General features: G+C 62.5%; 1 protein-coding gene across 6 annotated transcripts; it reads left to right on the forward strand.

The window, feature by feature from the left end:
* On the forward strand, nt 1–27,300 carry TEAD3 (TEA domain transcription factor 3). 6 transcript variants are annotated; one of them, XM_056362026.1, is made up of 14 exons: nt 1–135; nt 12,498–12,754; nt 15,756–15,820; nt 17,661–17,723; nt 17,855–17,917; nt 20,446–20,457; nt 20,791–20,928; nt 21,162–21,205; nt 21,320–21,381; nt 21,760–21,893; nt 22,012–22,185; nt 22,375–22,515; nt 22,752–22,904; nt 24,522–27,300. In XM_056362026.1, exons 2-14 carry the CDS (start codon nt 12,619–12,621, stop codon nt 24,633–24,635), a joined length of 1,299 nt encoding a protein of 432 aa, XP_056218001.1. In that variant the 5' UTR covers nt 1–135; nt 12,498–12,618; the 3' UTR covers nt 24,636–27,300. The 6 variants fall into 6 exon arrangements, with proteins under 6 accessions (XP_056218001.1, XP_056218002.1, XP_056218003.1 ...); XM_056362023.1 differs by having other exon boundaries at nt 17–135; nt 12,501–12,754; XM_056362027.1 differs by lacking the exon at nt 17,855–17,917.
* Nucleotides 27,301–27,421: the final 121 nt, after the last annotated feature.

Genomic DNA, 27,421 nt, shown 5'->3' on the forward strand with positions numbered 1-27,421 from the left:
TAAACTTTCCCGTCGCTGCGCTGGCTCCGTGCGCGGACCCGGCACCCGCCGCGCTCCCGCATTCCTGCCGCCCCCCGCCCGGCCCCCGGCCCGGCCCCGGCGCCCCCGGCCCAGCCCCTCCGGAGCACGGAGCAGGTAAGGCCCGCCGAGAGGAGACCCCCGGCCCCCCTTCCTCCTCCTCCTCCTCCTCCTCCTCCTCCTGCGGCGCCTCCTCCCTCCCGGCCCGCAGCCCTCCGCCTGCACCCAGCCCGCCGGGGGGGGACACACACACACGGCGGGGTCGCCCCAGCCCTCGCTGCCCCCCGCGCCCCCAGTGCCTCCCCCCGACGGCCGCGCGTGGGGGGAAGGTGTATGTAAGCCCGTGTGGCGGGGGGCACAGCCCAGCCGTCCCCAAGGTGTCCCCAGGGTGTCCCCAATCCCCCCGGCAATGGCTCCTCAGGCTCCCGCCCCGTCGGGGCTGCCCGCCCCCCCCCTCTCTCCACCGCCGCCCCCCTCCCATCCTCCCATCCCCGGGGTGCGCGGCGGGCTATAGGGTTACAAAGGGGCCTTGTGTACCCTATAGCCCATACGTCGGGAGCGAGCGGGGCGCCGGGCGTTATAGTGAGGGATCAACCGCCCCGTCTGCCCCTCGGCCCAACCAGTGCCCCTCGGGGGGGGTCCCGGGGGGGTGTGTGGGGGCCACACGCGTGTCACGTTACATGTGTGTCACACGCATGTAGGGGATGACCATACGCTGACTGTATGCTAAACACTTTGTGCCTCGTCATAGGGGCGCATTGCTAACGAGGCAGCAATTAGATGTATAATTTTCAGCAGTGTGTCATCTTTATTATTATTATTATTTTATTTTTACACCCTCCTTGGGGTTGGGGTTGTTGGGTCTTTTCCCCCCCCCCACAATCCCCTTGGAAGGAAAATAAGGCCAAGCCCTCCCAGTGCCACCCCCCCAAAACCGCTCAGGCCCTATGCAATGCGTTTGGCCTGTGCCGGCTGGGAAAAAAAAACATATTTTGGGGAGAAACCAGCTGGAAATGGTACCGGGACCCCCGACAGGGCGGCAGGGAGCCCGCAGCCCCATTGCTCTTCGAGGTTTGGCAGGGGCGAAGGTGAAGGCAGAGTTTTGGGGTGTTTTGGTGCTTTGTGGGGAGCCAGGGCGAGCCGTGCCGGGCGCCCGTCCCACCGGCAAAGCGATAATCTCCGGTGTCAGGCACGCCGGGGTATTTTGGGCTCCAGCGTCGTCTCTCCCCTCCTATCGCTTTACCCCGCGCGGGTACGTGCACGCCGTGAGTCAGGGCTTTGGCACTGCCCGGCCACCCTGGGGGGCCCTGCCAGCAAGGGCTTGCTACCCCCCCACCCAGTTTTGGGGTGCTTGTGATGATGGGTGGAGAACCGGGGATGTACCAGGTTGGTGACCCCCCTCCCCATGCACCCCTTGGACCTCCACAGCCCCAAAGCCCTTCACCGCACCCGGCTTTCGGGGTGGGTCATTGGGGCGGGCTGGTCCTGGGGATGGGAGGAAGGGGGTCCCCAAACTGGATGGGAGGGTCAGGGCTTGCCAAGGTCACCCAGCGGTGAAGTTGGGGGAGAAATGGGTGAGGGGTGGCGGGGCTGGGACCCCGCTGTGAGGCAGGTGACGCTCACCGCAGCGCTGCCCGAGCAGCGTTCCCGGCACTGACCCACCGGAGAGGATGGGCACGAGTGTTGCGTTGGGAGACGATTTGGCCCTGTTGGGTTTGCAGAGCCAGTGTTCCGATGGGAAGGGGCTGTGGATGGCTGTGGGGTGAGCAGCCGCCCCCTCCCTGCCGGGTGACACGGGGGACGTTCCCGTCCCCAGGGGACCTCGGGCACCCAGCTCCCTCCCTGGGGCGGGCAGGCAGCTGGCACCACACTGGCTTTTCTAACAAAAATAACCCTTCCAAAGCGGCGGGCTCGGCGGCGGGCTCCAGCTGCCTTGTATAAGCGGTACCCAGGTATCTCAAGGACCCTCGTCCCGACCGGGGTGACTACGGTGTCAGGGCTCGGCTGGGAGCAGGGGGATGCTTCAACTGTGGCATTTTGGGGGGCAAAGGGGTACAGAGACGAACCCTCCGCCAGCCATCCCACCTCTAACATCCCCCTCCAGCAAAGCAAACCCCCTTCCAGCCTCCACGTCCATCCGTAACAGGGACTTGCATCCATTTCCCATGACGTATGGTCACTGTTTATCATGATACCAGGAACAGCATCTCCTTTTAATTGCCATTTAACCCCCATCTTGCCACCACCGAGCAGGTCGGGAGGTGAGTCCCGGCGGCCCCAGCATTGTGCCGAAGGAAGGAGCCTTTTCCCAGTGGTGCGTGAACAAGCCGTGGCTCTGGGGAGGTGGGGGTGACAGTGGTAATCAGCTATAATTAATGTATTAAAAAGTAAGTAACCGCGCAGCTCCTGTCAAACACACAGCAAGCGCCGAGGCCGGTGGCAGGTGAGGTCGGTGGTGGGAGCGATGCGGGCACACAGCGGCTGGAAAGGGGGGAAATGGGCAATTTTAGGTTGTTTTCAGGGGGAAAATGGGTTTTCCTGCCTTAGTTGCTCTTCTGTCTGTGCGAGTGAAGGATGGAGGGGAAGAGGAGGACGAGCTGCAAAGCCCTAACCAAGGGTGCTGCTGGGATTTGCGTGGCAAGAGCCATCCTGGCGCTCTTCCTGGGGCTGGGATCCCTCTGGCCATCGCCAGACGGGATGGATGCTGTCCAAAAACTGGCCCATCTCTTGGAGCTTCTCTTATTAAATCCTTGACAGCAATTGCAAGGGGCTTGGTGGGGCTGCCACGGTGTTTGCACCACCTTGGGCGCTGCTGGTGGATGGGATATAACCAAATACATTTGATTTTGGGAGCTGCCATCCCCGGGGGGGTTGGCTGGGTGGCCAGGCCACGCTCTGAGCGTCTCAGCTGCGTGTCTGAGGTGTTATTTGGGGTCAGTGCCCAGGCTGGGAGCGTGCCGGGGCGGCGCGGCGGCTGAGCCCAGGCACCTGCGTGTTGTGGTCGGGGCAGGCACCTGAAGCGCATGGGCGTTCGCTATTGCCACCGTCACGTGGCGGCTTATGAAATGTTTTTTTGGAGGGAGGGAGGGAGGGAAGGTAATGATGGGGTGAGCCAGCGGGGCCGTGCCCCGTGCCAGCCTGCAGCGGGCATGTGGCAGGATCGGGCCCCCCCTCCCCCTGTGATAACACACGGCCGTATCCTGCTGCGGGTCTGGACATGCCGCTACAACTCCCGGTGCTTCGGTTTTCCCCGCCTGTGAAATGGGAGCGAGGGGCCCTGGGAAAAGCTCCTGGCGGTGCTGGATGGCCGCTCGCCTGCCTGGGTGTGTGTGGGGAGCAGGGGATCATCCAGCGCCGGGTGCTGTTGCAGGGCTTCGTGGTGAGCACACGTGTCTGAGCCCTTCGGAGGTGTCAGGCCATGAACCCCAGGGGTGGCAGCTGGTGGCCCCGTGGGGACAGCATTCACGTAGGGCTCTAAATTGGCACAACTGATGGCATCCTGCAGGTGGAGGGTCCAGAGAAATACGAGTGTCCAATTGTGCAAAGCACGTCCTGTCCTGGTGGTGCAAATCCCACTGGAGCGTGTCCCCTCACCTGGTCGTGAATGGATGCAACGCTCCGGTGTCCCCAGCATCCTCCGTTGCATGCCATGAGACAGCAGCGGTACAGAAACCCGCCGTGCCCCCTAGCACATACCCCTGCCACCTTCCCTGGTGTGTCACGAGATGTGCCAGGTCTCAGCTGGCCAAAGCCAACCCGGAGCTCACCCTCGGCCGGCCGGCCCTCACTAGCCAGAGGCACAGGAGGTGACTTCAGCCCGCTTCAGGGCTGCGCTTCACCCTGTAAGAAATAACACCGGGAAAAGCTTGCTCGCTTGTGGCTTGTGGCTGGCAGGTGAGATGCGAGCGATGGAGGAGGCTGGTTTATCCCCTTCCCCTTCACCGCCGGTGGGATCGGTAGGGACCCGGAGCGTGTGTTGGCAGAGCTCCCCTGGCTGCGGGGGGCGGCCAGGGGGGGCGGCCAGGGATGGGACGGCAGAGCTGGAGCTAATTTTAGGAGGTGGGCAGAGCCTCGGGGGAAGCAGCCGGCTGGAGGGATGTGTCACGCCACGGTGCCCCTGAGCACGGAGCGTGCTGGGGGTCCCTGCGTCTGAAGGTGCTGCCCTGGCCTGGGAGGGTGGCCCGCGGTGGCAGCCCAGCTTTCCACGTCAGGGAAGAGCCGTGCCACTGCCGATGCCCCGGCTGCTGGAGCGGTGATGGGTCTGGGACACACGGAGGAGCAATGCCCCGGACGCTGGGACTCCTGGTTTGCATTACCCAGCGTGCGGTTGAGCCCTGCTCTGCTCCGTGCCTCAGTTTCCCCGTGGCCGTCTTGCCGGCGCTCCCCCCCGGCGGGGTGCGGTGGAGGCAGGAGGGCTGGCCGGGCTCGGGGATCCTCGCCTGGGAGCGCCAAGCCTTATTATTTCCCCACGACTGTCTCCTCCTCGCTCCTCGTAAAATTAGATCCAGCTGTTCACAATAGCCACTAACTTCTCTCCGGAAGATGTTCAAAGTTTACAGACGCGGAGCGGAGTGCGTGGAGGATGGGCTGCCGTTCCCATGCCAGCTCCTCGCCGCCCGCCCTTCCCCCAGAGGCAGCCAGCTCCTGCCTTTCCCCCCCTCTTTGGCTTAGGCAATTCGGGTTTGGGAAAAAGCACACCCGCACGCAGGCACGCGAGCCCCCAGCCCAAGCGAGCGTCGGGTTTTTATTAGCGGGGTGATCTGGGCGCTCGGCAGTCCAGGAGCAAAGGTCTGGTGCAAGAGCCTGCTTTTTTCCCTGCCCGGCTTCTTGCCCACATGTTGGGGGATGAGTTGGGCAGGGTGCTCGCTTGATGCTCCTCACCAGTGCCTGTGGTCATCTGTGGCACGGGGTGACCGCTGTGCTCAGTGCCAAGGCAGCATCATGGAGCGGAGGGTCGGGGTCCGGCTCCGCTGTTTGGGTACCAGTGTGCCAGGCAGGGGGCTAGCGCATCGTGCCAGGCTCTCCGGCACTCTTGGGCCATGCTTCTTGCTGGAGCTCCTTCTTTTACCAAGAATACTGCCTTCGTGTATTTTTAGCAACTTTCCTCCCCGAGGATTCCAGAGCAATTTTTCAATCTGCGGGAGCAGGAGTCGCTGTGCCCGTTTCCAGCTCTCGGCGCAGGCGAGAGGGGCTGGAGAAGGCGATGCTCCACCGCGGGCACCCGGCACGCTCCTGGTGTGCACAAGGGTTTGCTCGCTGGGCCGGTCAGGGCTGATGTCACACATTAAAATGCTGCTAAACCAAAATATCCCTTTCTGGGAACAAATCACCCGTGCGGTTTGCGTGGGGCAGTGCCCACCTGCCAGTGCAGCTCCTGCGTTAAGCGCAGGACCTTGGTTTGGCGCTGCCCCGAGCTTTGCGAGCTCGTCGCAGGAGGGCAGGGGAATGTGCCTCCTCGCAGGGGTGACAGTGGCCAGGTGACATTGCTGTGTCGTGTTTTGCCCCGGCCTCCGGCAGCTGGGGCATCTCCATGTCTCAGCTGGGATGGCAAAACCTGGCAGGCCCCCACAGCCTCTTGTCTTGGGTGCTTGGGGGGGATCAGCTCTCACGACCCCCTGCCCTGCTGGGTTTCTCCTCCCGGTCGCTCAGCTGGGAGCGCGGTGATGCTGGCTGGGCTCTGGCGGGTGCCACGGCGCGGGCAGCAGGTGCAGCTGCTCCCCGGGCAGGGTTGGGTTTCGCAGGGGTGGAGGCGGCCGGGGGCGGGTGTGAAATGCATTGCAGCCTTCCTCCTCCTCCTCCTCCTCGCCTGGCAGCCAGCAATTCCCCAGAAGACTTTTTTCCCTAGCCCTGCCGCAATGGCATAAAATGGGGTCAGCAGCACCCAAAACTCCTCCGTGGAGGCATTTCTCCTCCCAGGAGCTGGTCCGAGGGCTGGCAGGGTACCCGGGACACCGTCCCACTGCAGGCATGGGGCTGCCTGGCCCTGGGGCTTCCCTGACCCCAGAGACCCTTGGGACAAGCGGTGCTGGGGGAGTCCCTGGGGACTTGGGACACGGATGCCCCGTGCTCGTCTGCCGGGGATGTTCGCTGGGAGACATCCCGGGATGGGTGTATTTTGGCCCAGGAGCAAGGCGAATCCAACGGTCCCCAGTGGGTGTCATGCCTGGCATTGGCCATGCCACGGGTCACCGACGCTGGGGGTGTCACGGGACGGCCGTGGCTGTGGCCTGTCCCTGGCAGGCGACACCAACCCTGTTGTTTCCATCCAGCTCGTTTCATAACGCAGAGAGCAATTAATGCTGCAAAAGCTTTCTATTTATGCGCTGCTGGGTGAAACGCCCCGTCCTGGCTGGGCAGGGCGGCCGTAATTGGGCCAGGGAGGGAAGCCGGGATACGGTGTCCGTCAGTCCCCTGCCCTCAGGTCCTGAGCCTGGAGGCTTGAGCAAAACCAGCTCAGGTCCTCCAGCAGCCGAAACCCAGCTCCACCACCCTACTGGGACTGGAGGAAGAGTTGACAGAGGGCTTGGTTTGGGCGCCCGTGGTTCTGCCGTTAGGAGGGCTGTGCCCTGGGGGGCACCTGACCCCCTCCCTCATCCCTTCCCAGATGTTTTCAGGGCCAATCACTCTGGTTTCCTCCTTGTTCCCCCACCGCTCTTCGGGATGAGGGGTCTGAGCATCCCTCGTGCTGTTGAGTGAGGATCGGCTGCATCCCTGTGGGTCCCCGGGGCTTCGCTGGGAGCTGAGGGACCCTTTGGCTGCAGGGGTCTGGCCGGAGCTGGGGGGCACGTGCCCAGGGCGGCCCTGGCAGCACTGAGGACCCTGGTGGGATGCTGCCACGTGGCCTCCTGCGGTTTCCCCGCTCCGATTGCTTCCTGAGCCGCCCGCCAAGCCGGAAGGGACAGGAAGCGATAGAGGGGAGGAAATTAGTCGGGCTGTCTCGTGGGGAGCCGGCCTGGCGCATGGGGGGCTCTGCCACTGCCTGGGTCCCCAACCCACGCCGGGGGTCCCTTTGGGGAGAAGGTGGCTGGTCCTCCCGTCAAGGAGGTGCAAACCTGGGTGGGAGGGAGCAGGGCGACCGCCCTTCGCAAGCCGGGGAATCCCTCACCGCAGCCCCAGAGCTGTTTGGAAGAGGAGTGCGATGTAAACAAACCTTCCACCGCCCGCCCCGCCGAGCCGGGTCTTGCTCAGCCGCTGCCGCTCGCTTCGATGGGTGCTGGGCGTCCCCGGGACGGCCACATGCCAACCGGGATGGTGCCCCTTGTGGGATCGGGGCAGGGCATGGGGTAGGGCATTCCCGAAGGGTCCCTGGGCGAGCTGCCAGGGATATGGGCTTCCTGCGAAAAATGCTTGGCTACGGCAAGAAAAGCGCGGTAGGGTCGTGCTGGGCTCAGCCCAGGGTGGCCGGGCTCTGTGCGTGGCATGTCGGGGTCTTACTGGGGTCCCCCGGGACCCCCAAGGCTTTTGGGTTTGCTTCGAAGGGCTCTCTGGAGCTGGTGTGTCGGTGCTGTGAGCAGTGTTTCTCCCGGCCTGTTCCCAGCCGTATTATGGGATGGGCAGGGGTGGCAGCAGGGACACTGCCACCGGCCAGCGCTGCCCTTGCCGAGCCAAGGAGCACACTGATGTCCCCTGCCCACAACAGGGGCACGTTAACAAAGGTCTCTGCCTGCTGGTGGACCCCCAGCCACCTTCTTGCTGAGCCCTGATGTGCCGGGGGGCGCAGGGAGGAGCCGGGGTGCCCGGGAGCCTCACCTTTGGGATTTGCTTATATGGGATCATCCAGAACCTGTTGTGTGACGGAGCAGCCCCTCTCCACGTCCCCACAGGCGGGCTGTCCCCAGGGACCTCGTCGCAGTGGGACTCCCCAGCCCCCCTCCCAAGCCAGCCCTGGCGGGGGGCTGCATACTCAGCACCAGAGAGGATGGGGGCTCCTTTCCCCCTTCACCCCTGGGATCACGGTGATGGGAAGGGGGTGACGGTGGCCTCACACGTCCCCCCACTGGGGCTGGTGCAGGCGGCAGCGCTCTGCCTGTGCCGGTGCGAGGCTGAGCACCGCGCTGTGCCGCGCCTGCCCGGGCTTGCCGGTGAACTTTTATCCTTTCGCCGTGGGGTCTGGGTGCAGGGGTGGAGGGAGGAGGGCTGGATCGCCCTGGGCCCCCTGCATGGGAAGGCGGGATGGAGCTGGGATGCAGCTGGACCCCCGTACCAGAGTCTGTTGGCCCACCCAGTGTCCCCAGCATCGCGGGGGATCGTCCCATGGGGTCCTGGTGCTGCTCCGCTGTGGGTCAGGGGAGCCCTAGGTAAGGAGGGGACCTTGGGGCTGGATGGTGTCAGCTGGGGCCATGCTGTGCTGCAGGACCCCTCCTGCAGCAGATGGTGGTGGCCATGCCCTGCATCCCCGGCACTGCGGGGGGATGCTGTGGCAATAACCACCCCAGTTTGCAAAGAGTGGCAGCTGGGGGGCTGCACCCAAGGAGGGGTGATGCTGGCACTGGCACCAGCCGGGAGGACAGGGATGGCCGGGGCCAGCAAGGAGTGTGTCACGGGGTGTTTATCGCTGTGCCGTGACACTGGCCAAGGTAGGGCTGGGTGGCATCACCCCGTTGCTTGGGCAGCCCCCGGTTCTTTGCTGGGTGCCCAGTGCAGCCGGGATGCAGAGGCTTGGGGCAGGGCGGGGGCTGCCAGGGCTGTGCCTGAGGTGGGGCGTGAGTTGGGGCAACGCTTGTGGGGCTCAGCGTGCAAGGGAAGAGGAACACACCGTTCCCCCCAGCTCAAGAGCATGGGACAGGGATGGGGACAGGGTGCTGTCCTGCACCTGGGGGCTTTGCAGGGGCAACAGGCCCCACAGCCCCTGGCTCCGAGCAGCGATGTCCCCATGCTCCCAGGCCCAAGTGCTCTTCCTCGTGCCATCCCGCATGCCCCCGACCCGATCCCTATCGTGGCTGGTTGTGCTGGTCCCAACAGCACCCTGCTCCTGACCTCAGCACCCGCGCCCAGCCCCAGCAGGATGCCCACTGCACCGCTCCAACCACAGCCGCTGCCTCCAGAATATTTCCTTCCCCCGACTCACCAGAAAACACCCATCGCCTGAGCATCCCTCCCTCTTTGCAACCACCCTTGTTGCTTTCCCAGGGTGTAGAGAAGCTTCTTGTTGCTTTTCCAAGCTCTCCAGCCCCAAGCAGCTCTCCCAACCCTGGGTTTCCCTCGCATCCCCTACCACGAGGTGCCGGAGCCGAGCTCTGTGAGCCTGTGGGAATGCTGTCCCCATTGTCCCCATCGTGGGAATGCTGTCCCCGTCATCCCCATCGTGGGAATGCCGTCCCCATCTCCTGGCACAGCCTTGGCCTTGCAGGGAGATAAGGGCTGCCTCGGCAGCATCCTCCCCTGCCCGCTGCGGGCACCCGTCTCACCCATGCGGGGGGACCTCGTGGGTGTGCAGCCCTCCTCCAGCACCCTCTAAACCCTGGGGCTGGAGTGTGGCACCCCACAAAGGCAGGGTGCAGAGGGGTGGGTGAGTGAGCACGGGTACCAGCGAGCATCCCTCCTCCCGGGGGCAAGCATCCCCACTGCGCATCAGTGGTCCACAGAGATGCCTGTGCCCTGGGAGGGGGCTTCTCCCCCTGGTCCCTGGGGAGCAGCTGGGAGGCAGGAGCTGGTGACATGTTTTCTGGCAGGTCCGGTCCCCTCCCTGCCCAGAGCAGGTCTGGCCAGCGGTCCCTCCGCAGGCTGTCCAGCCATGCCGGTTTCCTAATTGCTCCTGTTGTTGGTGTTTTGTAAGGGCTGGGTGGAGCGCAGAGCTCGGCCATGCCTTGCGTCAGCGCGGTGCCTTGCACCCTCCCTCCAGGAAATCCAGTGTCTCGGCCTGGCCAAAAGCAGGTTCCATGGAGGAGGAGGAGGAGGAGGAGGAGGAGTTGTTGCTTCCTCTCACCTTGGCCGTGGCCCCAGCATCACCCTCCCTTTTCTCCCGGCTTCCCTGAAAAGGCTGGGCTGGGGTTTCCCTGCTGGGGGGGCAGTGGGGTGGGAGGGGGCTGGGGGTGCTGGGGGAGTGTTGGGGAGCTCCTGGGGAGGGGGGGATGTGTGCCACAGGCAAGGTGTGTGGGCAGCTGGCACCCCGCCTGTGCACGTGATGCCCGGTGTGGGGACAGTGACCCAGGGCACTGGTCACGCTGCTTGTTCCAGGATCCTGCCTGCAGTGGTGAATCCAGCCCTATAGATTTGCTTTCAGCCCTATAGATTTGCTTTTGGCCCTATAGCTTTGCCTTTGGCCCTATAGCTTCGCTCTTGGCCCCAAAAGCACCCATCAGTCAAGGTGGGCAGGGGCTCTGGTGGGTCCCTGCAAAGCCACCCCCCAGCACCAGCTTTTGGGGTGACTGATGGCAGCCCCGTGGGGTCCCGGGATGCTGCCAACTCCCAGCCTGGCGCAGGGCTGCGGGGTCCCAGGCCACGGTGGGATCTTGAGGCTGGGGGCTCCTGAGCTGCCATGGTGCAGCTGGGGGGGTCTTGGGCTGCTGGGGGGTTCCAGGCCACTGTGGGCTCAGGTGTCACTGTAGGACCATGGGGTCTGGGGACTGTGGGGTCTCAGGCTGCTGTGGGGCATCTGGGGGGTCTGTGGTTTCCCCCTGTCTGGGGATCCTGGGCTGCTGTGGGGCAGCTGGGGCTCAGTGCCTGGCCGAGACAGCTGCACCCCACACTGGGACAGAGCTGAGCTGTTGGGGGGGGGGGGCAGTTGGGGGGTCCCGCTGTGGCCACCCTCCCCATCCCTGCCCAGTGCCTTGCCCCGGTGTCCCCCTACCCTCCCACCCCCACCACCCCGCTGGGTTTGGATGACATCTCCCTCCTGGGGGCTGCCCCACGGAGCACCCCAGCAGCAGGCACAGCTGCCATGCCGTGGGACTCGGGGTGTTGCAGGAGTCAGGGTGCAGGGGCTCGGGGTGCCGTGGGACTCGGGGTGTCACAGGAGTCAGGGTGCAGGGGCTCGGGGTGCCGTGGGGCTCGGGGTGTCGCAGGAGTCAGGGTGCAGGGGCTCGGGGTGCCGTGGGGCTCGGGGTGTCGCAGGAGTCAGGGTGCAGGGGCTCGGGGTGCCGTGGGGCTCGGGGTGTCGCAGGAGTCAGGGTGCAGGGGCTCGGGGTGCCGTGGGGCTCGGGGTGTCGCAGGAGTCAGGGTGCAGGGGCTCGGGGTGCCGTGGGGCTCGGGGTGTCGCAGGAGTCAGGGTGCAGGGGCTCGGGGTGCCGTGGGGCTCGGGGTGTCGCAGGAGTCAGGGTGCAGGGGCTCGGGGTGCCGTGGGGCTCGGGGTGTCGCAGGAGTCGGGGTGCAGGGGCTGGGGGTGCCATGGGGCTCGGGATGGCGTGGGACTCGGCGTGCCACGGGACTCGGGGTGCCACAGGCCTGTCCAGCACCGCCGCCGCCATCCCGCTCTTGGCCGGCCGGCTCGATCCTACAATCCAGTTCTCCTTATTTGGCCACAGCGCTCGGCAAGAGGGGGAGCAGCAAGCGGGGGGGACAGCGGGCAGGGGCGGGTGGCGGGGACCGGAGGGGCTGACATCACGTCACGGCGAGGGAGAGAGATGGGGAGAGTGGGGCGGGGGGGGGGGAGAAGTTTCTTTTTTTATAAAAGGAAAAAAAAAAAAAAAAAGAAGGCCTCGCAGCACGCTTGAGCCAGCAGGGCTGCTTGCAGTTCCTTTAAAAGGAGATGTCTGCGCCGAAGACCTTTGTACACTCCCAGCCGTCCGGGAAGCGCAGCAGCGCAGGAGACACCTCTCCGCTCCCACCGCCGGCAGCTGCCGCCAAACATGTTATTGCAAAACACTGCGCCGGGAGCCGGGCAAAAGGAGGAGGAGGAGGAGTGTTGAAGGCTCCCCGGCATCACCCGCCACTTGGGGAGCACCCAGCGCCCCGGCTGAGCATCCTCGGGGTGGGGGGCCTCTGCCGGTGCCAGGGGTAGGGCTGCCGGAGGGTTCTGGCCGCCTGGTTTCCATTAGCGGGGTCTGGCTTGGAGCCGCCCAGCATCTCCCTTCAAATCCCAACTCTGTCTTTGCCAGAATTTTTGGGGCTGGGGGTGATTTTGGGCACGGCTCGCCCAAGGAGGCGGTGGGGTGGCAGTGGGTGCTGGTGCGGGGTCAGGGCTCGCAGGCTGCGGGGCTGCTGCCGCCCCGTCCCGGGGTGTCACCCATGGGTGCCGAGTGCCCGAGCTCCTCGTACGGATAATGCGGTATCTGGGCTGTTTCCTTCCCAACCTTTATTTGGGGGGACCCTGGATGGTTGCTCGTGGCTTGGATTTGGGGGTACTCGTGGAAATCATGGCTCTGCGCCCCAGGAAAGCCTGTGTGTGCCTCTGATGCCCCACACCGGGATGCTGCTCCCAGCCCTGGCTGTGAGTGGGGACAGGGCCAGCACTGGGGACAGACCTGGGGCCGTGCTGTCACTGCAGCCCCATACCACCAGCAAGGGGTCTCAGGGGCTGATGGGTGTCCCCTGTGTCCCAGCAGGTTGTCGCGTGTCCGTGGGGGCTCAGGGTCGGAGCCCAGAGCAGCCAGCACCATAGCGTCCAACAGCTGGAACGCCAGCGGCAGCCCCGGGGAGGGGCGGGAAGATGGCCAGGACGGCATGGACAAGAGTCTGGACAATGATGCCGAGGGCGTGTGGAGTCCGGACATCGAGCAGAGCTTCCAGGAGGCGTTGGCGATCTACCCCCCCTGCGGCCGGCGGAAAATCATCCTCTCGGATGAGGGCAAGATGTACGGTGAGTGGTGGGGACAGGACGGAGCGGCTGGGGGTGAAGCAAAACCTCCTGCCCCAAACCCACACCGGGGCATCGCCTTCGAGCACCCCCCCAACCCCAAAAGCAGCTTCCCCAGGTGCATCCCGGAGCTGGACCGGGGAGGTGGCAGTGACCCACGTCCCCTCCCTCTGCGCTGGCTCTCCCTCCCGCTCCCTCCCTCTCTCGGCCCTGCCGGACCGACTGGTTTGGTGAAGCCGTCAGGCAGGGAGCGGGTGCGGGCAGGGAGCGGGTGCAGGCAGGGAGCGGGCGCAGGGCTGCGGGGCCAGCGCCAACCCTCCCGCTCCCATGCGCCTCCGCATCGCTCCCCAAACCTCCCCCAACCGGACCTGGTGGCGGGCAGCACCCGGTGACGAGGGCCACCCACCCGCCCCCGGCCACCACCAGCACCCTGCTCAGCTGTGGGTGACTTTGTTGGCAGCAGTGGGGCTGGCGGGCCCCACTGGTGCAATGAGTTTGGGGGAGGGGGTCTCAGCCCAGTTTCCGGTGGCATAAAACACCCGTCTTGGTGGCTCTGCAACGGGAAGAGGATGAGGATGGGTGATGGAGGCAGGGGTTGATACTGGCGCAGGGTGCGTGGTGCCACCAAAGAGCAGCGGAAGGTGCCATGGTGTCCCCATGCCTGCTTGGGGGCGGGCTGGTCCATCCTCCCCATCACCTCCCATCATGTCACCCCTAGGGCTAGTGACCTGAGAGCCGGGGACAGGTTGCCATGTTACTGTCACCCTGCGGTGATGAAGGCACCAGGGCCGGCGCCTTCATCCCCAGCCTCCAAAATACACCCGTCCGCCCGGGATGCTGCTGTCACCGGCGATGGCTCACCCGCTGCCGGTGGGCAGAGGGGATGGGGCTTTGGGTGCCACTGTCCCCGTCCCCATGCCAGCTCCCCGGGCCCCCAGCGCAGGGCGTCGGGGCTGGGGGGAGCACAGGGCTTCCCAAGCGGGTGCATTTTTTGGATTTCTCCGGGAATAGCTGAAGTGCCGCCGGGAGCCTGGCCCTGTGCAGCACGCCGAGCCCCGACCGGTTTTTCCAGCCTTTCGGAGACATCTGGCAGCTGCTTAAAGAGGCAGCAGCCCCCGCCGGCTGCCTTTCATCTCCCCCCCCATCCCCCCCCCTTCCTCACCGAGACCCCCAGGACCCCCAGCTGGTGGTGCTGAGCTTACTGGGACCCCCAGGGCCACCAGTGGCACAGGCGATGCTGGCATCCGACACAAAGGTGTGCCAGTGCCACTGCTCTCCACCACTCCCCCTTTTTTGGGGGGGTCCCTTGGGGTGCCCATGGTCACGGCAGCCCGTGCCCCACTGATGCCAGCGGTGCGGGGGTGGCGGAGCAGGTGGGAGCTGGGGGGCCAGGCTGGGCACGCTGGCCCCCCGCTGCTCTCACTCGCTGCCCGCCGGGTTATTTTTAACCCAGCCTGTCCAACTGGTTCACGTGGTGGTGTCAGGGGAGAGGAATTTGGGGAATGTGGTAATTTGGAGGAGGACGTGCCCTCTCGGAGGGAATGGCACGGGCCTGGGTGAATCACGGGGGACAGGGACAGGGTGCGCGGGCACAGGGTGCGAGGGCGCAGCCCAGGGTGGTGGCTGGGACGTCATGCGAGGCAGGATGGGTGCAGGAGACGCTTGGCGCTGGGTGCTGGGCACTGGGTTGATTGCCCCGCTGGGGTGCACGAAGGCACCCACTTTTCTTTCCCAGATTTCTTTCCCAGGGGCTGGCTATGGGGAAGGAGAGGATGCGACTCGGGAGCGGGGTGTGCGAAGGGGGATGCTGCGGTGCTCAGTGAAGGTGCACCCCCAAACTGGGGCTCAGCACCAGGGTGCCCACAGCCCTTGGCAGCACCCTGCTGCAGGCATCAGCTCACCTGGCCCTAAAGGGCACCCTTGGGGACCTGGCCCTAATTAGGCACTAACGAGGCTGGGAGTGGCGGGCAGGATGGGAGCTGTGCTCAGGGCTGTGGGGTGGCTTGGGGGTGCCACGCTGGCCGTGCAGGGGGCACCCTCATTTCCAGGACCCCCACCCACCCACCAGCTCCTGCCCAGCACGGACACCCCACAGCCATCCCAGCACAGCACCTGGCCCTGTCTGTCCCCATGTGTCCCCCCCTCCAGGAGGGCCCAGTTGCTCTGGGGCTGGGAGGGGGCTGGTTGGGGTAGAAGAGTGTGGGGGGGGTGGGGGGTGTATTATTTTTTTTTTAAGAGATTTTTTTTTTTTTTTTTTAAAGCCGAAACCCTCTCCAAGGGCATTTCGACAAGTTCCAACCGCGACCATCTGGTCCATTAAAATAAATCTGGCGTGCCTGGCCGCCCCCGTGCGCGGGGGGCGCGGCGGCGGGGGGGCCGGGGCCGGGGCTGGGAGAAGAAAGCTCCCAGCTGCTCTGACGTTTGAACATAGATTGGCCACAGCTGGCCTCTAAAATGTGGCGCAAAAGCAACTTCTGCTTCGAATTAGACCCAGGACGTTAGGAAATAGTGGTGGAAAGGCCAGCATGGCTCGCAAACGGGAAGTGGGGTGCCAGGGGGACACCCCAGGACCCTCGTGGGAAGGGCTGCATGGAGCCGGGTGGGTGGCTGCCCTAGGGATGGCTTTTGGGGGGTGTCCGTGGTTGCCTGTGTTTGGGGACCCTGCTGTGGTGGGGGTCTCCGGTGGCTGGCATCCCCACTCTGAGCCCCCTGCATCTAGGGGCTGGCAAACCCGGTGGGGTGGGGGCCACCAGGTGGGTCTCACTGGCCTGGTAGGGGGGTGGCCACCCTGATGTCCCCTTGGGCCACCCCGCTGTCCCCTTGGGCTGGACAGTTGTCATGGCAGCGCCATCTCCTGGCAGTGCCTCCCTCATTAAGGACCGGCCTCATTAAGGACCAGCATCATCAGGCTGGGCTGGGCTGGGCAGGACAGGGGGGCAGAGGTGCCTTTGGGGGCTGATGCCCCCCCGCTACCCCGGGGCTGACCCCCTGGCTCTGCCGGCAGGTCGTAATGAACTGATAGCCCGGTACATCAAGCTGCGGACGGGGAAGACACGGACGAGGAAGCAGGTGAGGGCATCGCTCTGCTTTGTCTCTGGAGGGGGGGTCGGGAGGGGGGTGCCAGGTAAGCCCCGGGGGGGAGTGGGTGTCTGGCTGAGTTGCCCATCCTCTGTGTCCTCTCCTGGAGCCACCGTTGCTGCCAGCAGGACCCTCATCCTCTGCGTGGAGCTTCGTCTGCGAGCACAAACACCCTCGGGCTGGTCTGTCCCAGCCCCATCTGGGGATGCCCTGAAATTTGGGGGGCCGGGGCAGGCAGCTCCCAGCCCCCCCGCCTGGCTGGGGTCACCCCGCGGGTGACAGGAGCCCTTGGAATCTCCAGCCGAGCAGTGTGTGCGTCTGGTGCATCTCTTCCCTGCTCCACCCGGATCCGGAGACCGGTCCCACTTCTGCCCCTTGCCAGACTTTATGGCACTTGTGCCAGGCACCACGGTGAGGGCACCCCCAAAGCCCCCGGCCTGAGAGCAAGGCACCCCCATCCTGGCCAGGGGACGGGCTGTGTGGTGGTGCTGGTCCTGGGGGGCCCGGAGCTACGGCAGAGCCCTTGCCCCAGCCTCGCTGCCCTGGTGCTGGGCAGGCAGCGTGCGGGCAGGATGCTGGCAGGGCAGGGGGCACGCGGTGGTCCTTCGCCTCACAGCGTGTAGGCAGGGTCGCATCCATCCCGGCTGCAAGCCCTCGCTGCACCCTCGTGCCAGAGACCCCACCAGTGGGGTGCTGTGGCCCTCAGTGGGACATGTCCATGTGTCACGTGTCTGGTGGCCTCTTCCTTCCATCTTTGTCCCCAACCAGCAGCCGTGCTGCCTGTCCGGCAGAGCCAGGGTGCGTCTCCCCCCGTGGGGGGATGGATGTGTTTGGGGCATGGGGACACTTACATTGGGACTGTCCCCTGCCACGAGTCCCCACCAGGGCAGGGTGCTGGTCCCCAGGCACTGGGAGGGACATCCCTCCAGAACTGGTGCTGGAGGGAGAGAGACCAGTGTCCAGCCACCATCCTTGTGTTCAGACCAGTGTTGAGCAGCTTAAAGCCTTAACAGGACCCCCCCCCCCGCTCCAACCTCTGCAGGGGGAAGGATGCAGCACTGGGCGAAAGCGATGCTCTGGGGGCACTTGGGGAAGTCACAGCAGAGAGCGCATGTGGCATTGTCCCCTCTGCGTGGTCATGTCATGGACAGCCTGGTGTCCCTTCTTGGACCGCCTGGTGCTGGTGGGAGAAAAATCTTGCCAAAATCAGCCCTGGTGCCCCCCACCCTGCCCGGGGCTCAGGGCAGGCACCCCATCCACGCTGCGCCTTTCCTGCCCCGTTTCTTTGGATCCTGCTCTTACAGGTGTCTGGACACACAAACCACCCCCACCCCCCGCGACCCTCTTCTCACCTTCCCCACCTGCAAACTCAGCAGGAGTGCAGGGGGAATGAGCCTGTCCCTCCTGGCAGCCCCCCTGCAGCCCACCCAGGGGCACCCCAAATGAGCCGGGCCAGGTGTTGGGCGCTGGGTGCAGGCAGCACCCCATTGCGCTCGCAGGGGCCGGGGGGGCTGTCCGGCCGGGAAGCCCAGAGAGATGGTAAACGTGGATGCTCCAACTGCGGCAGCTTCACTCTGAGGAGCTTCACCCCACCCGGGGGGGGGGCACAAACCAGCGTCCATCAGCACAGCACCGAGTACCCCTCCCCCCAGTTTTCCTCCCTTCAGCTCGCAGCAGGCGCAGGACCCTCAGCATCTCCAGGAGCATCAAGCCCCGCGCGCTCCCCCCGGTCTCCCCGCTCCCTTCCCCGGGAAGAGCATCCCACCTTGCTGGGGGAACATATCTTCACACTGTCTGTATTTTCCTTTCCGAACGGCGTGGCGGGCGCTAGGTGTCCAGCCACATACAGGTTCTAGCTCGGAAGAAGGTGCGGGAGTACCAGGTTGGCATCAAGGTACGTTGGCGCCCTTGCCCAGGTGTCCGCGGCGGTGTCTCTGTGAGCATGGGCAGCCCCTCTCCTTCCTTCTCCTTTCCTCTGGTTGACGGCTCTGCTGTTCCCCCTCTCCTTCTGCTCTCTCTCTGCAGGTCTCTAGCCACTTGCAGGTTCTTGCCCGACGGAAATCTCGGGAGATTCAGTCCAAGCTGAAGGTACGCGTGTCCCCCCCCACCGCCCCGCCTGGCCCCCCCGCCTGCTGACAACTAACGCGCTCGGCTCTGCCATGTGCCGCTTGCTTTCCTTCGTTACCTCTCCTTTTTGGTGGTTTTTTTTCTTCCCCCTCCCTTGGCTCCTGGGACTGGAAGGTTTGTAGAAGCATCGTTGCAGGATACCCAGAGAAAAGTGCAAAGGATGGGGTGGCAGACCCCTTCCCTCTCCCCCAGGAGGGTGACTTTGGGTGCCAGATCCCCTCCTTTCACCCAGGCAAGGGCTCCGCCATGGGAAAATGGGGGTTTAAACCCTCCTCGGGTGATGCACAAGGGCTTCCCCCTCTTTTGGGTCATCAGAGGTTTTCCCAGGAGGGGAAAGACCCCCCTGAGCAGCCAGCGAGGCAAAGTGGGGTTCAAGCAAGGGGTGCAAAAACCCTCCCCCAGCCCCAGCGGGGACCTGGCCCTGCTCACAGCGGGTGCCAGCAGGATCTGGGCAGAAGCGGGGGGTCCCGGGGGTCCCTGCAGGCTGCCAGCCCGGTGGCTTGTGATGCACCAGGGTCTGAGTATGGCCCAGGTGGCACCTGGGGGATGCGGGTGGCAGCAGGTCCGGATGGGGCCGTGGTGCTGGGGAGGGAGCACAGCGGTCCTGGGGCAGCCCGTGGTCCCAGGGGCCAAGGGAGCCGAGCGAGGAAAAACTGGATCATCCTCTCTTCTCTGGTTGGCTTTTCTTTCCTTCCTTCCTCCTCATGGAGCCCGACTAACCCTTCCGTAACCGTTCCCACCGAGCTTCGTGGCGGTGATGGGGAGCGTGATGATGCGGGGGGATGAGCATGGGCAGGACTGGTGGCATCACCGAAGGACCGAGCCCTGCTCGGGTTGGACCCACACGGTGCAAGGTTGGGGACAGAGGGGTCCCCACTGCACAGCCACCCAGTGGGGACAGCCAGCTCCAGGCTGGGCTGCATAGCCTGGGATGCTCCAGGGTTGCTCCCTGCATCGTCACACCGGAGGGCATCTCCTTGGGCAGGATCTGGGGGGAACCTGCTGCCTTCCCGAGGGTGGGGGAGCTTAGAAAACCTTTCAGCCCCTTGCCACCACCTCAGGGTCCCAAAAGCATCGCCAGCTCCCTGTCCCGGGCACTGTCCCCAAGTCTCCAGCACTGAGGCTGGCGGGGGGGGGGGGGCACTGTCAGAGCTGATGCTGGCATTCTGGTCCCCGAAGCTTTAACGCTGCCCGGGAGCCGCCCAAGCCATGCCCTCCAAAGCCCTTCAGCAGGAGCAGGGTGCCAGGAAGGGTCCCCCTGACCAGGGGGGTCAGTTGGGAGATGGCAGGAGAAGGCAGCCAGAGCTGTCCTGGGAGGCTCCTCTGGGCTTGTCTGTCTTAAACCTGACCCCACCCCGAGGGGCAGTTGGGGACAGGGGGCAGCAACAGCAGAAGCCTATAAAATAGAATAAACCAGAATAAAATAGGCTTTCCTTGCTGCACAGCACAGGGCATGGGGGAGCTGGAGGCAGGAGTGACCTCATGGGCTGGGGCGATGGAGACCGGCATCCGTGGCTGCGCTCTCCATCCCTGGCTTCGCTGCCTGCAGGGATCTGGCAGGGTACAGGCAGGGCAGAGATCCCCCTGAGCAATATATAAATAAATAAAAATTAAAAAAAAATCATAAAAATACACTGTGGATGCGAAACATCCCTTGCCAGCCATACCTGGGGGCAAAGCACTTGTCCTGCTGAACGGAGAGTCCCTCCCGTGAGCAATACCTATATATCTTTAAGTTGCAGTCACGTGCGTCTTAGTGCTACCCGGCGTGTGGCTGCATGCCCGCACTCCTGCCCTGCTCCAGGTGAAAAATAAATGGAGCCATTGATCCCTGAGGAGGGTTCGGAGGGAAAACAGAGGGTGGGCGATGGGACCGGCACGCGCGTGTCCTTGCGATGCGGCTGGAGGAGCAACCCTGTCCCCTGGGCAAGACCTCGGTGCCCTCCGCCCCTGTCCAGTGGTGCTGCGACCTCCAGAGCAAAAAAGGAAAAAGATAAAAAGGATTGGTCTGCTATATAAATGCCCACAGGCGTAGCGGGGTTGTGCCCAGGGTCCTCCTTGCGGTGCCTGCGGTGGAATTGGTGCTGGCGTCCCGGGGCAGCCGGGTGCCGGTGCCCATTGCCGGGCAGGGCAGGAGCTGGGCAGCTCTTCCTCTCCGTGCCAGAGCTGGGAGCTGCTGAGGAGGTTGTAAGTGGTATGAAAAGCTGTAAAGGATATTTAAGAGCCAACAACGGTGGAGCCTGGTTCGCCACAGCAGCCCTCTGAAATAGTGAGGGTCATCGGCACCCCGTTCCCGGTGGGATTAAGGCTGGGCATCGTTGCCCACCGTATGCATCCCCTGGTGACCAGCTGGGTCGAGGGGTTTGCTTCCCGAATCAGACTGCGGTGATGAGCTGGGGTGGGGGATGCACAGCTCAGGGGGTGCACACAGTGCCTGCAGGCTCCCACCATGCTCTAACCTTTATCTTTTTTTTTTCTTTTGCGGACAGGCCATGAACTTGGTAAGTTGAGCTCGAGTTTGTGATGCCTTTTGTTCTCCGTTGCTTTTTGTCCCCTCCCACAAAGGGGCCAAACCCTTGCAGGGGGAGTGGGGACACCTTCCAGACTTGGCAGCTCTTGCCCACGGGACACTTGGAAGCTTCAAGCCTTAATTAATGTGGGTGAATTTAGGGGGGGGGGGGGCATCCACCTGCCCTGGTCCCTCGGCCAGTCTGCACGACCGGCTCCAAGCTTTGCAAAACCTGCCAGGCACACTCAGATTGGGGGGGGTGGGGTGTGTGTGTGTGTCTCAGTCTGCCCCGGTAACCCCCGTCTTCCTCCTGTGCCCCCCGCAGGACCAGGTCTCGAAGGATAAGGCTCTGCAGAGCATGGCTTCCATGTCCTCCGCGCAGATCGTGTCAGCCAGCGTCCTGCAGAACAAGCTCAGCCCCCCCCCTCCTCTTCCTCAGGCCGTCTTCTCTGCTGCCCCCAGGGTGAGGACAGCCCCGCACCCCCCCATACAGAGACACCCTGAGGTGGGGGGGACACAGGGATCCCCGTGTATGAGCTGCACAGGGGACGGGGGTGGGGGGTGACATTTGATGGCCACCCTCAGCCCTGGTGGCAGTGCAGGGGGGGGCTTTGGGGGCAGTTTGCAGCAGGTGTGGAGGGGAATTTGGGGGGGGTGTCAGAAGCTGCCTGACTCTTCCTTGTGCTCTTCCCGCAGTTTTGGAGTGGGCCTATCCCAGGACAGCCTGGACCCTCTCAGGAGTGAGTACAAAACCCCTCCACTGCCTGGTGCTGGGCAGGACCCCCCCCTCGCCCTTGGCAAGGGGCTGGGGTGACCTGGGCTTCGTTAACCTAATGATGCTCTTTGCTTTCCAGCATTAAACCGTTTGCACAACCAGCTTACCCCATCCAGCCACCCATGCCTCCATCACTAGCCAGTAAGTGCTGTCCTTGCCCCTGTGCAGGACCCCTGCTAGGTTCTATGTCCCCTGTCCCGGTCCAACCCTCCCACCCACAGTGCCACCCACCTGTGGTCCCCTCCCCAGCCTTGCAGGGGGAAAAACCTGGCTTTAAGCCTGACAAAAAGCCCCCTGGTGAGCAGGACCCTGCTGCTCCCAGCTGTGTCCCCCCCTCCCCAGTCCCTTTCCACCCAGGAGAGGGACCGGCACATCCCATGTTTTGGCCACCCTGTGGGAAAACCCCCGTTGCTGGGAGATACAGGGCGGGGGGGATGTGGTTAAGGACAGCATTGCTGTCCCGGTCCTGGTCCCAGCTCATGGTTGCCCCCTCCCCCTCCCCATGCTCCCCCTTCCCAGGTTATGAGCCCTTGGCTCCGCTCCCACCAGCCGCCTCGGCCGTGCCCGTCTGGCAGGACCGCACCATCGCCTCTGCCAAGCTCCGGCTCCTCGAGTACTCCGCCTTCATGGAGGTGCCACGGGATGCTGAAACGGTAACGGTCCCCTCTGTGTCCCCACCAGCCGGGTGGGATGGTGCCCATCACTGCGCTTGGTGGCATCTCGCTTCCATCTGACCTCTGGTTTTTCCTTTCCCCGCCCCGTCCCTTACAGTACAGCAAACACCTCTTCGTGCACATCGGCCAGACGAACCCCTCGTACAGCGATCCGCTGCTGGAGGCCGTGGACATCCGCCAGATCTATGACAAGTTCCCTGAGAAGAAAGGTGGCCTCAAGGAGCTCTATGAGCGTGGGCCCCAGAACTCCTTCTTCCTCGTCAAATTTTGGGTACGATGCTGGGAGGACGAGGATGGAGGGGGGGGTTGTCCTCCAGCCACGGGCTCGTTGCAGGTTGGGCACCCTTCTGGCAGAGTGGGAGCATCCTGGGCAGCTCTGTAAGCTGGTGTGCCCTGTCCCCATGGAGAGCTGGGTGTGATGGCACCTAATGGGACCTTCTCTCCACTCTCATCTCTCCAGGCGGATCTAAACAGCACGATCCAGGATGGGCCGGGGACTTTCTATGGTGTCAGCAGCCAGTACAGCAGTGCAGAGAACATGACCATCACGGTCTCCACCAAGGTGTGCTCCTTTGGGAAGCAGGTCGTGGAGAAGGTGGAGGTGAGTCCTGAGTCCTGCTGCACGGGGAAGAGGTGGGAATCGGGTCCACGGCGGGTCCTGGGATGGAGAAGGCCCCAGGGCTGGGTGTAGGACACATGGGTGCATGCCTGTCCCTGGGTGGAGCGGAGAGGTCATCTCCGCCCTGTCCCAGTTGGCTGCCACCCACCCATGCCCGTGTCCCCCCGCTGTGTTTCGGCTCCCAGGGGGTGGCTGCTCACCCCGGCTCTTCCCCGCAGACGGAGTACGCGCGGCTGGAGAACGGCCGGTTCGTCTACCGCATCCACCGGTCTCCCATGTGCGAGTACATGATCAACTTCATCCACAAACTCAAGCACCTCCCAGAGAAGTACATGATGAACAGCGTCCTGGAGAATTTCACCATCCTGCAGGTATCCTCCTTTTCCAGGGAGCATTTCCCACCCGGAGCACGGAGCCCACACTTGCATCCACCTCACCATCCCTGCTGTGTGCTGCCCAGCCCCGAGCACCCAGCCTTGGCAGTGCAAATACACTGGCTGTGCCAGACCCCGTGGTGCAACCCCCCCAAAAACTGGGTAGCAAATTTTTGATGGTGCAATGAAAGTGCCTGTGCCTGACCCCCCGCAAGTCTCTCAGATAATGGGGAGCAAATTTTTGGTGGTACAGCTAAATTGGCTGTGCCCAAGTGCATGCAACCCCTCAAAAATTGGGTAGCAAATTTCTGGTGGTACAATTAAATTAGCTGTGCCTGAGCCCATGCAACCGCTCCAAAACTGGGTAATGAATTTTTGGTGATGCAGTTAAAGTGCCTGTGCCCGAGCCCTTGCAAGTCTCCCAAATAATGGGTAACAATTTTTTAATGATGCAATTAAACTGCCTGTGCCTGAGCCCATGCTACCCCTCAAAAATTGGGTAGCAAATTTTTGATGGTGCAATGAAAGTGCCTGTGCCTGAGCCCTTGCAAATCTCCCAGATAATGGCTGGTGGTACAATTAAATCGACTGTGCCTGAGCCCATGCAGCCCCTCCAAAATTGGGCAGCATATTTTTGGTGGAGCAGTTAAACTGCTTGTGCCTGAGCCCTTGCAAGTCTCCCAAATGATGGGTAGCAAATTTATAATGGTGCAATTAAAGTGGCTGCGCCCAAGCCTGTGCTACCCCTCCAAAATTGGGTAGCAAATTTTTCATGGTGCAATTAAAGCGCCTGTGCCAGAGCCTGTGCAGCCCCCTGAATTACAGGGAGTAAATGTTGATGGTGCAAATAAAGTGTCAGTGCATGAGCCTGTCCAACTCCCCCAGATAACAGGTACCAAATTTTTGTGGTGCAATTAAATTGGCTGTGCCTCTACCCATGCAACCCCCAGATAATGGGCAGCAAATTTTTGATGGTGCAATGAAAGTGCCTGTGCCTGAGCCTGTGCAACCCCCCAGTAAGAGATAGCAAATTTGTAATGGTGCAATTAAAGTGGCTGTGCCCGAGCCTATGCTAACCCTCAAAAACTGGGTAGCAAATTTTTGGTGGTGCAATGAAAGTGCCTGTGCCTGAGCCCATGCAAGTCTCCCAGATAATGGGTAACAAATTTCTGGTGGTACGATTAAATTGGCTGTGCCTGAGCCCATGCAACCCCTCTGAAACTGGGTAATAAATTTTTGGTGGTGCAGTTAAAGTGCCTGTGCCCGAGCTTTTGCAAGTCTCCCAAATAATGGGCAGCAAATTTTTCATGGTGCAATTAAAGTGCCTGTGCCCAAGCCCATGCTACCTCTCAAAAATCGGGCAGCATATTTTTGGTGGTGCAATTAAACTGCCTGTGCCTGAGCCCTTGCAAATCTCCCAAATGATGGGTAGCAAGTTTCTAATAGTGGGATTAAAGTGGCTGTGCCCAAGCCCATGCTACCCCTCCAAAACTGCGTCGCAAATTTTTGGTGGTGCAATGGAAGTGCCTGTGCCTGAGCTCGTGCAACCCCCTGTGTAACAGCATCTCCCCATGGGTGCAGCCCCCTCCTAACACGCTCTCTGCTCTGCCGCAGGTTGTTACGAACAGGGATACCCAGGAAACCTTGCTCTGCATAGCCTTCGTTTTTGAGGTCTCCACCAGCGAGCACGGCGCCCAGCACCATGTGTACAAGTTGGTCAAGGACTAGGGGCCCTCGGGGACGGGCAGGGGCACGAGGGGTGCGCAGGGGAGGGAGAGGGCCGTGCAGAAGAGCCGCCCGTGCCCGTTGCCTCATGAGAAGTCATTTGAAGAGAGGAGGAGGAGGAGGAAGGAAACCAATAGCCAAAAAAGACTGACTTGTGATCGCAGATGTTTTCTACTTAGGAACAGTTTCTTTTTTTTTTTTTTTTTAAATAAATAAATAAAAAAAAAAAAAAGAAGAATGGGAAAGGAAGCGTAGGGAGAAAGGAAACCTGCGTCCGGCGCTGGATGGGGAGAGACCGGCCCTCGGTGTCGCCGATGAAGGCCGGGAGCCTGCTGTGCCACTGCCAGCAGCGGGATGTCGGAGCGGAGGACGACCCCTCCTTTTGCCCCCTGCCCGGCTCAGGAGCGGTCCTGGCGCTGAGCAGAGAAGAGCGAGCACGGACAGGCTGGAGGCCGTGGCGTCACGCCAGGTCTGATCCGAAACCGGTGGGCATGGCAGTGGCCGCGGCGTCGGTGCTGCCTGGCAGAGCCCGGGTGGCAGCGGGGACATGGGGACGGACGTGCCGAGGTGGTGGCAGGTAGGAGCAGGGCAGGGCAGGGCGGTGGAGGGGGATGCTGCTGCCTCCCCAGGGACCAGCACCCGGGATGCTCGGTCTCTGTGCCCAGCTGGGGCACTGGGAGCTGGCAGTGCTGAAGGTGGGAGGGCATCGACGATGCAAACCGTTTTTTTATGGCTCATTTTATTTTTTCCTTTTTTTTTTTTTTAAATTAAAGTGCTTTTTAATACCTTTTAAAGAGACACCATGCTTGTAATCAGGATTAGGACCCTCTGCCGTGTCCAGGACCGGCTCCCCTGCCACCCACCCATGCTGGTGACTGGAGGAGGGGATGCAGCTGAGTTTGCGGGGTCGGAGCCGTGCAGGAAAAGCCGGGCACGGGGAGCTGGCTTGTGTAGGGAAGTCTTGGGGATGTCTCCACCTCTGGAATGGCTGCAGACCAGAGGCTGGTTTGTACGTGGCAGTGGGATCCCTGAGCTGTGCGGGTGCTTTCAGGGATTGCACTTGGGGGGGTTTAGCCCAGGCTAAACGCACCCCCCCGCCCCCTGTGCTCGCTTGCTGAGGAGGAATGAGGAGAGAGCAGTGAGGGCAGATTTGCCTGATTTACTTTGCATATGTACATTTGCCATCTTTTTTTTTTTTTTTTTTTCCCCTCACCTTTTTTGCCTTTTTTCTGTGTTGCCTGTTCTGGTTTTAGCTGCTCCCTGCAGCCGCTCCAAACAGCTCACCTGCATCCCGCGGGAAGCAGCTGGAGAGGCGGCTCATGCAGGGAGAAGCACCTTGTGCAATGCAGGGCCAGGCTGTGAGTGGGCAGAGTTTGGGACAGGGAGGACAGAGAGGGGACAGAGGACAGGAGGGACGCCAGGACGGGGAACTGGGTCTGCCTGGAGATATTTTTGTGGCTGCAGCCCAAAACGAGCCAAGGCAGCATGCCCAGGCTGCGGCTGCAAGGGGAGAGCATCCCCAGGGTGCAGGAGGGACGCAGAGGGACAGAGGTCTGGTGTTGCAGCGGTGGCACGGAGCAGGGTGGCAGGGGGCTGGCAGGGTGACGGGGAGCCTGAGATGGGCAGCACTGGCCAGGTTTCTCGTGCTAGCAGGGTAGCAGAGGCAGGGTGCCAGGGGAGGGCAGGGGTGGTTTGAGGGGTGCTGGAGCCTGGGACAGGGGGGCAAGGCGGGGGTTTGGGATCAATGCTGCCTGGTGCAGAGCAGGAACAGCCCCAGAGCTCAGGAAAGGGCCTTGGCTGCCGTCACGGTGGCACGTGTCCCACGAGGTGTGGGGACTTCAACCTCTTGCTGCTGGGAGAAGCCACCCATCCCTGTGCCTGGGCAGGGACTGGGTGCTGGGTGGAGGCAGCGAGCAGGGGCAGCTGGAGCAGGGGGGAAAGAGGGAAAAACCCAGGGAAAGGCGCCAGCATCCCATCCCAGGGCTGTGCTGGGGCTACCCGGCTGACTTCTCATATGTAGCATGGGGTTTTTTTGTTGTTGTTCCGTGGTTCTTTTGCTTTCTTCCATTTCACTCACTGATTGAAAACTCTGGGAATGAAAACTCCAAACTTCCCTGCCATAAAACACAGGCGTGCCCTGCTCCCGGCCCTGCCGGGGGACGACGCTCTTTGTTAACTGGACCGGTTTGTGCCTCCAGCATCCCTCCCTGCATCCCTCCTGCATCCAGCCCCCGGGGCGCCCACCCGCACCCCACACACACACTGCCTGGTGCCCCCACAGCCCTGGCCGGGGTTTAGCCACGATCCCAGAGACACTTTCTCAACCCCACCCCCCCCAACCCCTCCATTCTCCTCCAGTGTATTTATGAATTTCACATGAAGTACTGTTTTATTTTTTTAAAGACTTTGTAAAGCTTACCAGGGTTACAATCACCATTTTTAGAGCTGTGTCAGTCCACAATGTTAAAAATCCATTTTTTTATGTATTATATTTTTTGTGTATTTTTTTTTAATCCAGCTGTGATGGGTTGTATCATATATTTGTTGTGTTTACTGTATCTGTCCAACTTCAAAGAGAGGAGACTGTGGAGCTCCGAGAAAACTACGGTCTGCTGAAAAAAAAACAACCAAAAAAACATTAAAATTATTTGTTCATGGGTTGGCTCAAGTGGTTCTGAAGTTCATACTTTTTGATTTCCTGTGGTTTTCTTTGACAGCCAGGACTATGAGGGTGACTATGGCCCGCAAAACCCCTTGGCGGGGTGATGTTTCCCCAGCGCCAGGCGTTT

The sequence above is a fragment of the Falco biarmicus genome, chromosome 16 (assembly GCF_023638135.1).
Source record: "Falco biarmicus isolate bFalBia1 chromosome 16, bFalBia1.pri, whole genome shotgun sequence".
Classification (NCBI taxonomy): domain Eukaryota; kingdom Metazoa; phylum Chordata; class Aves; order Falconiformes; family Falconidae; genus Falco; species Falco biarmicus.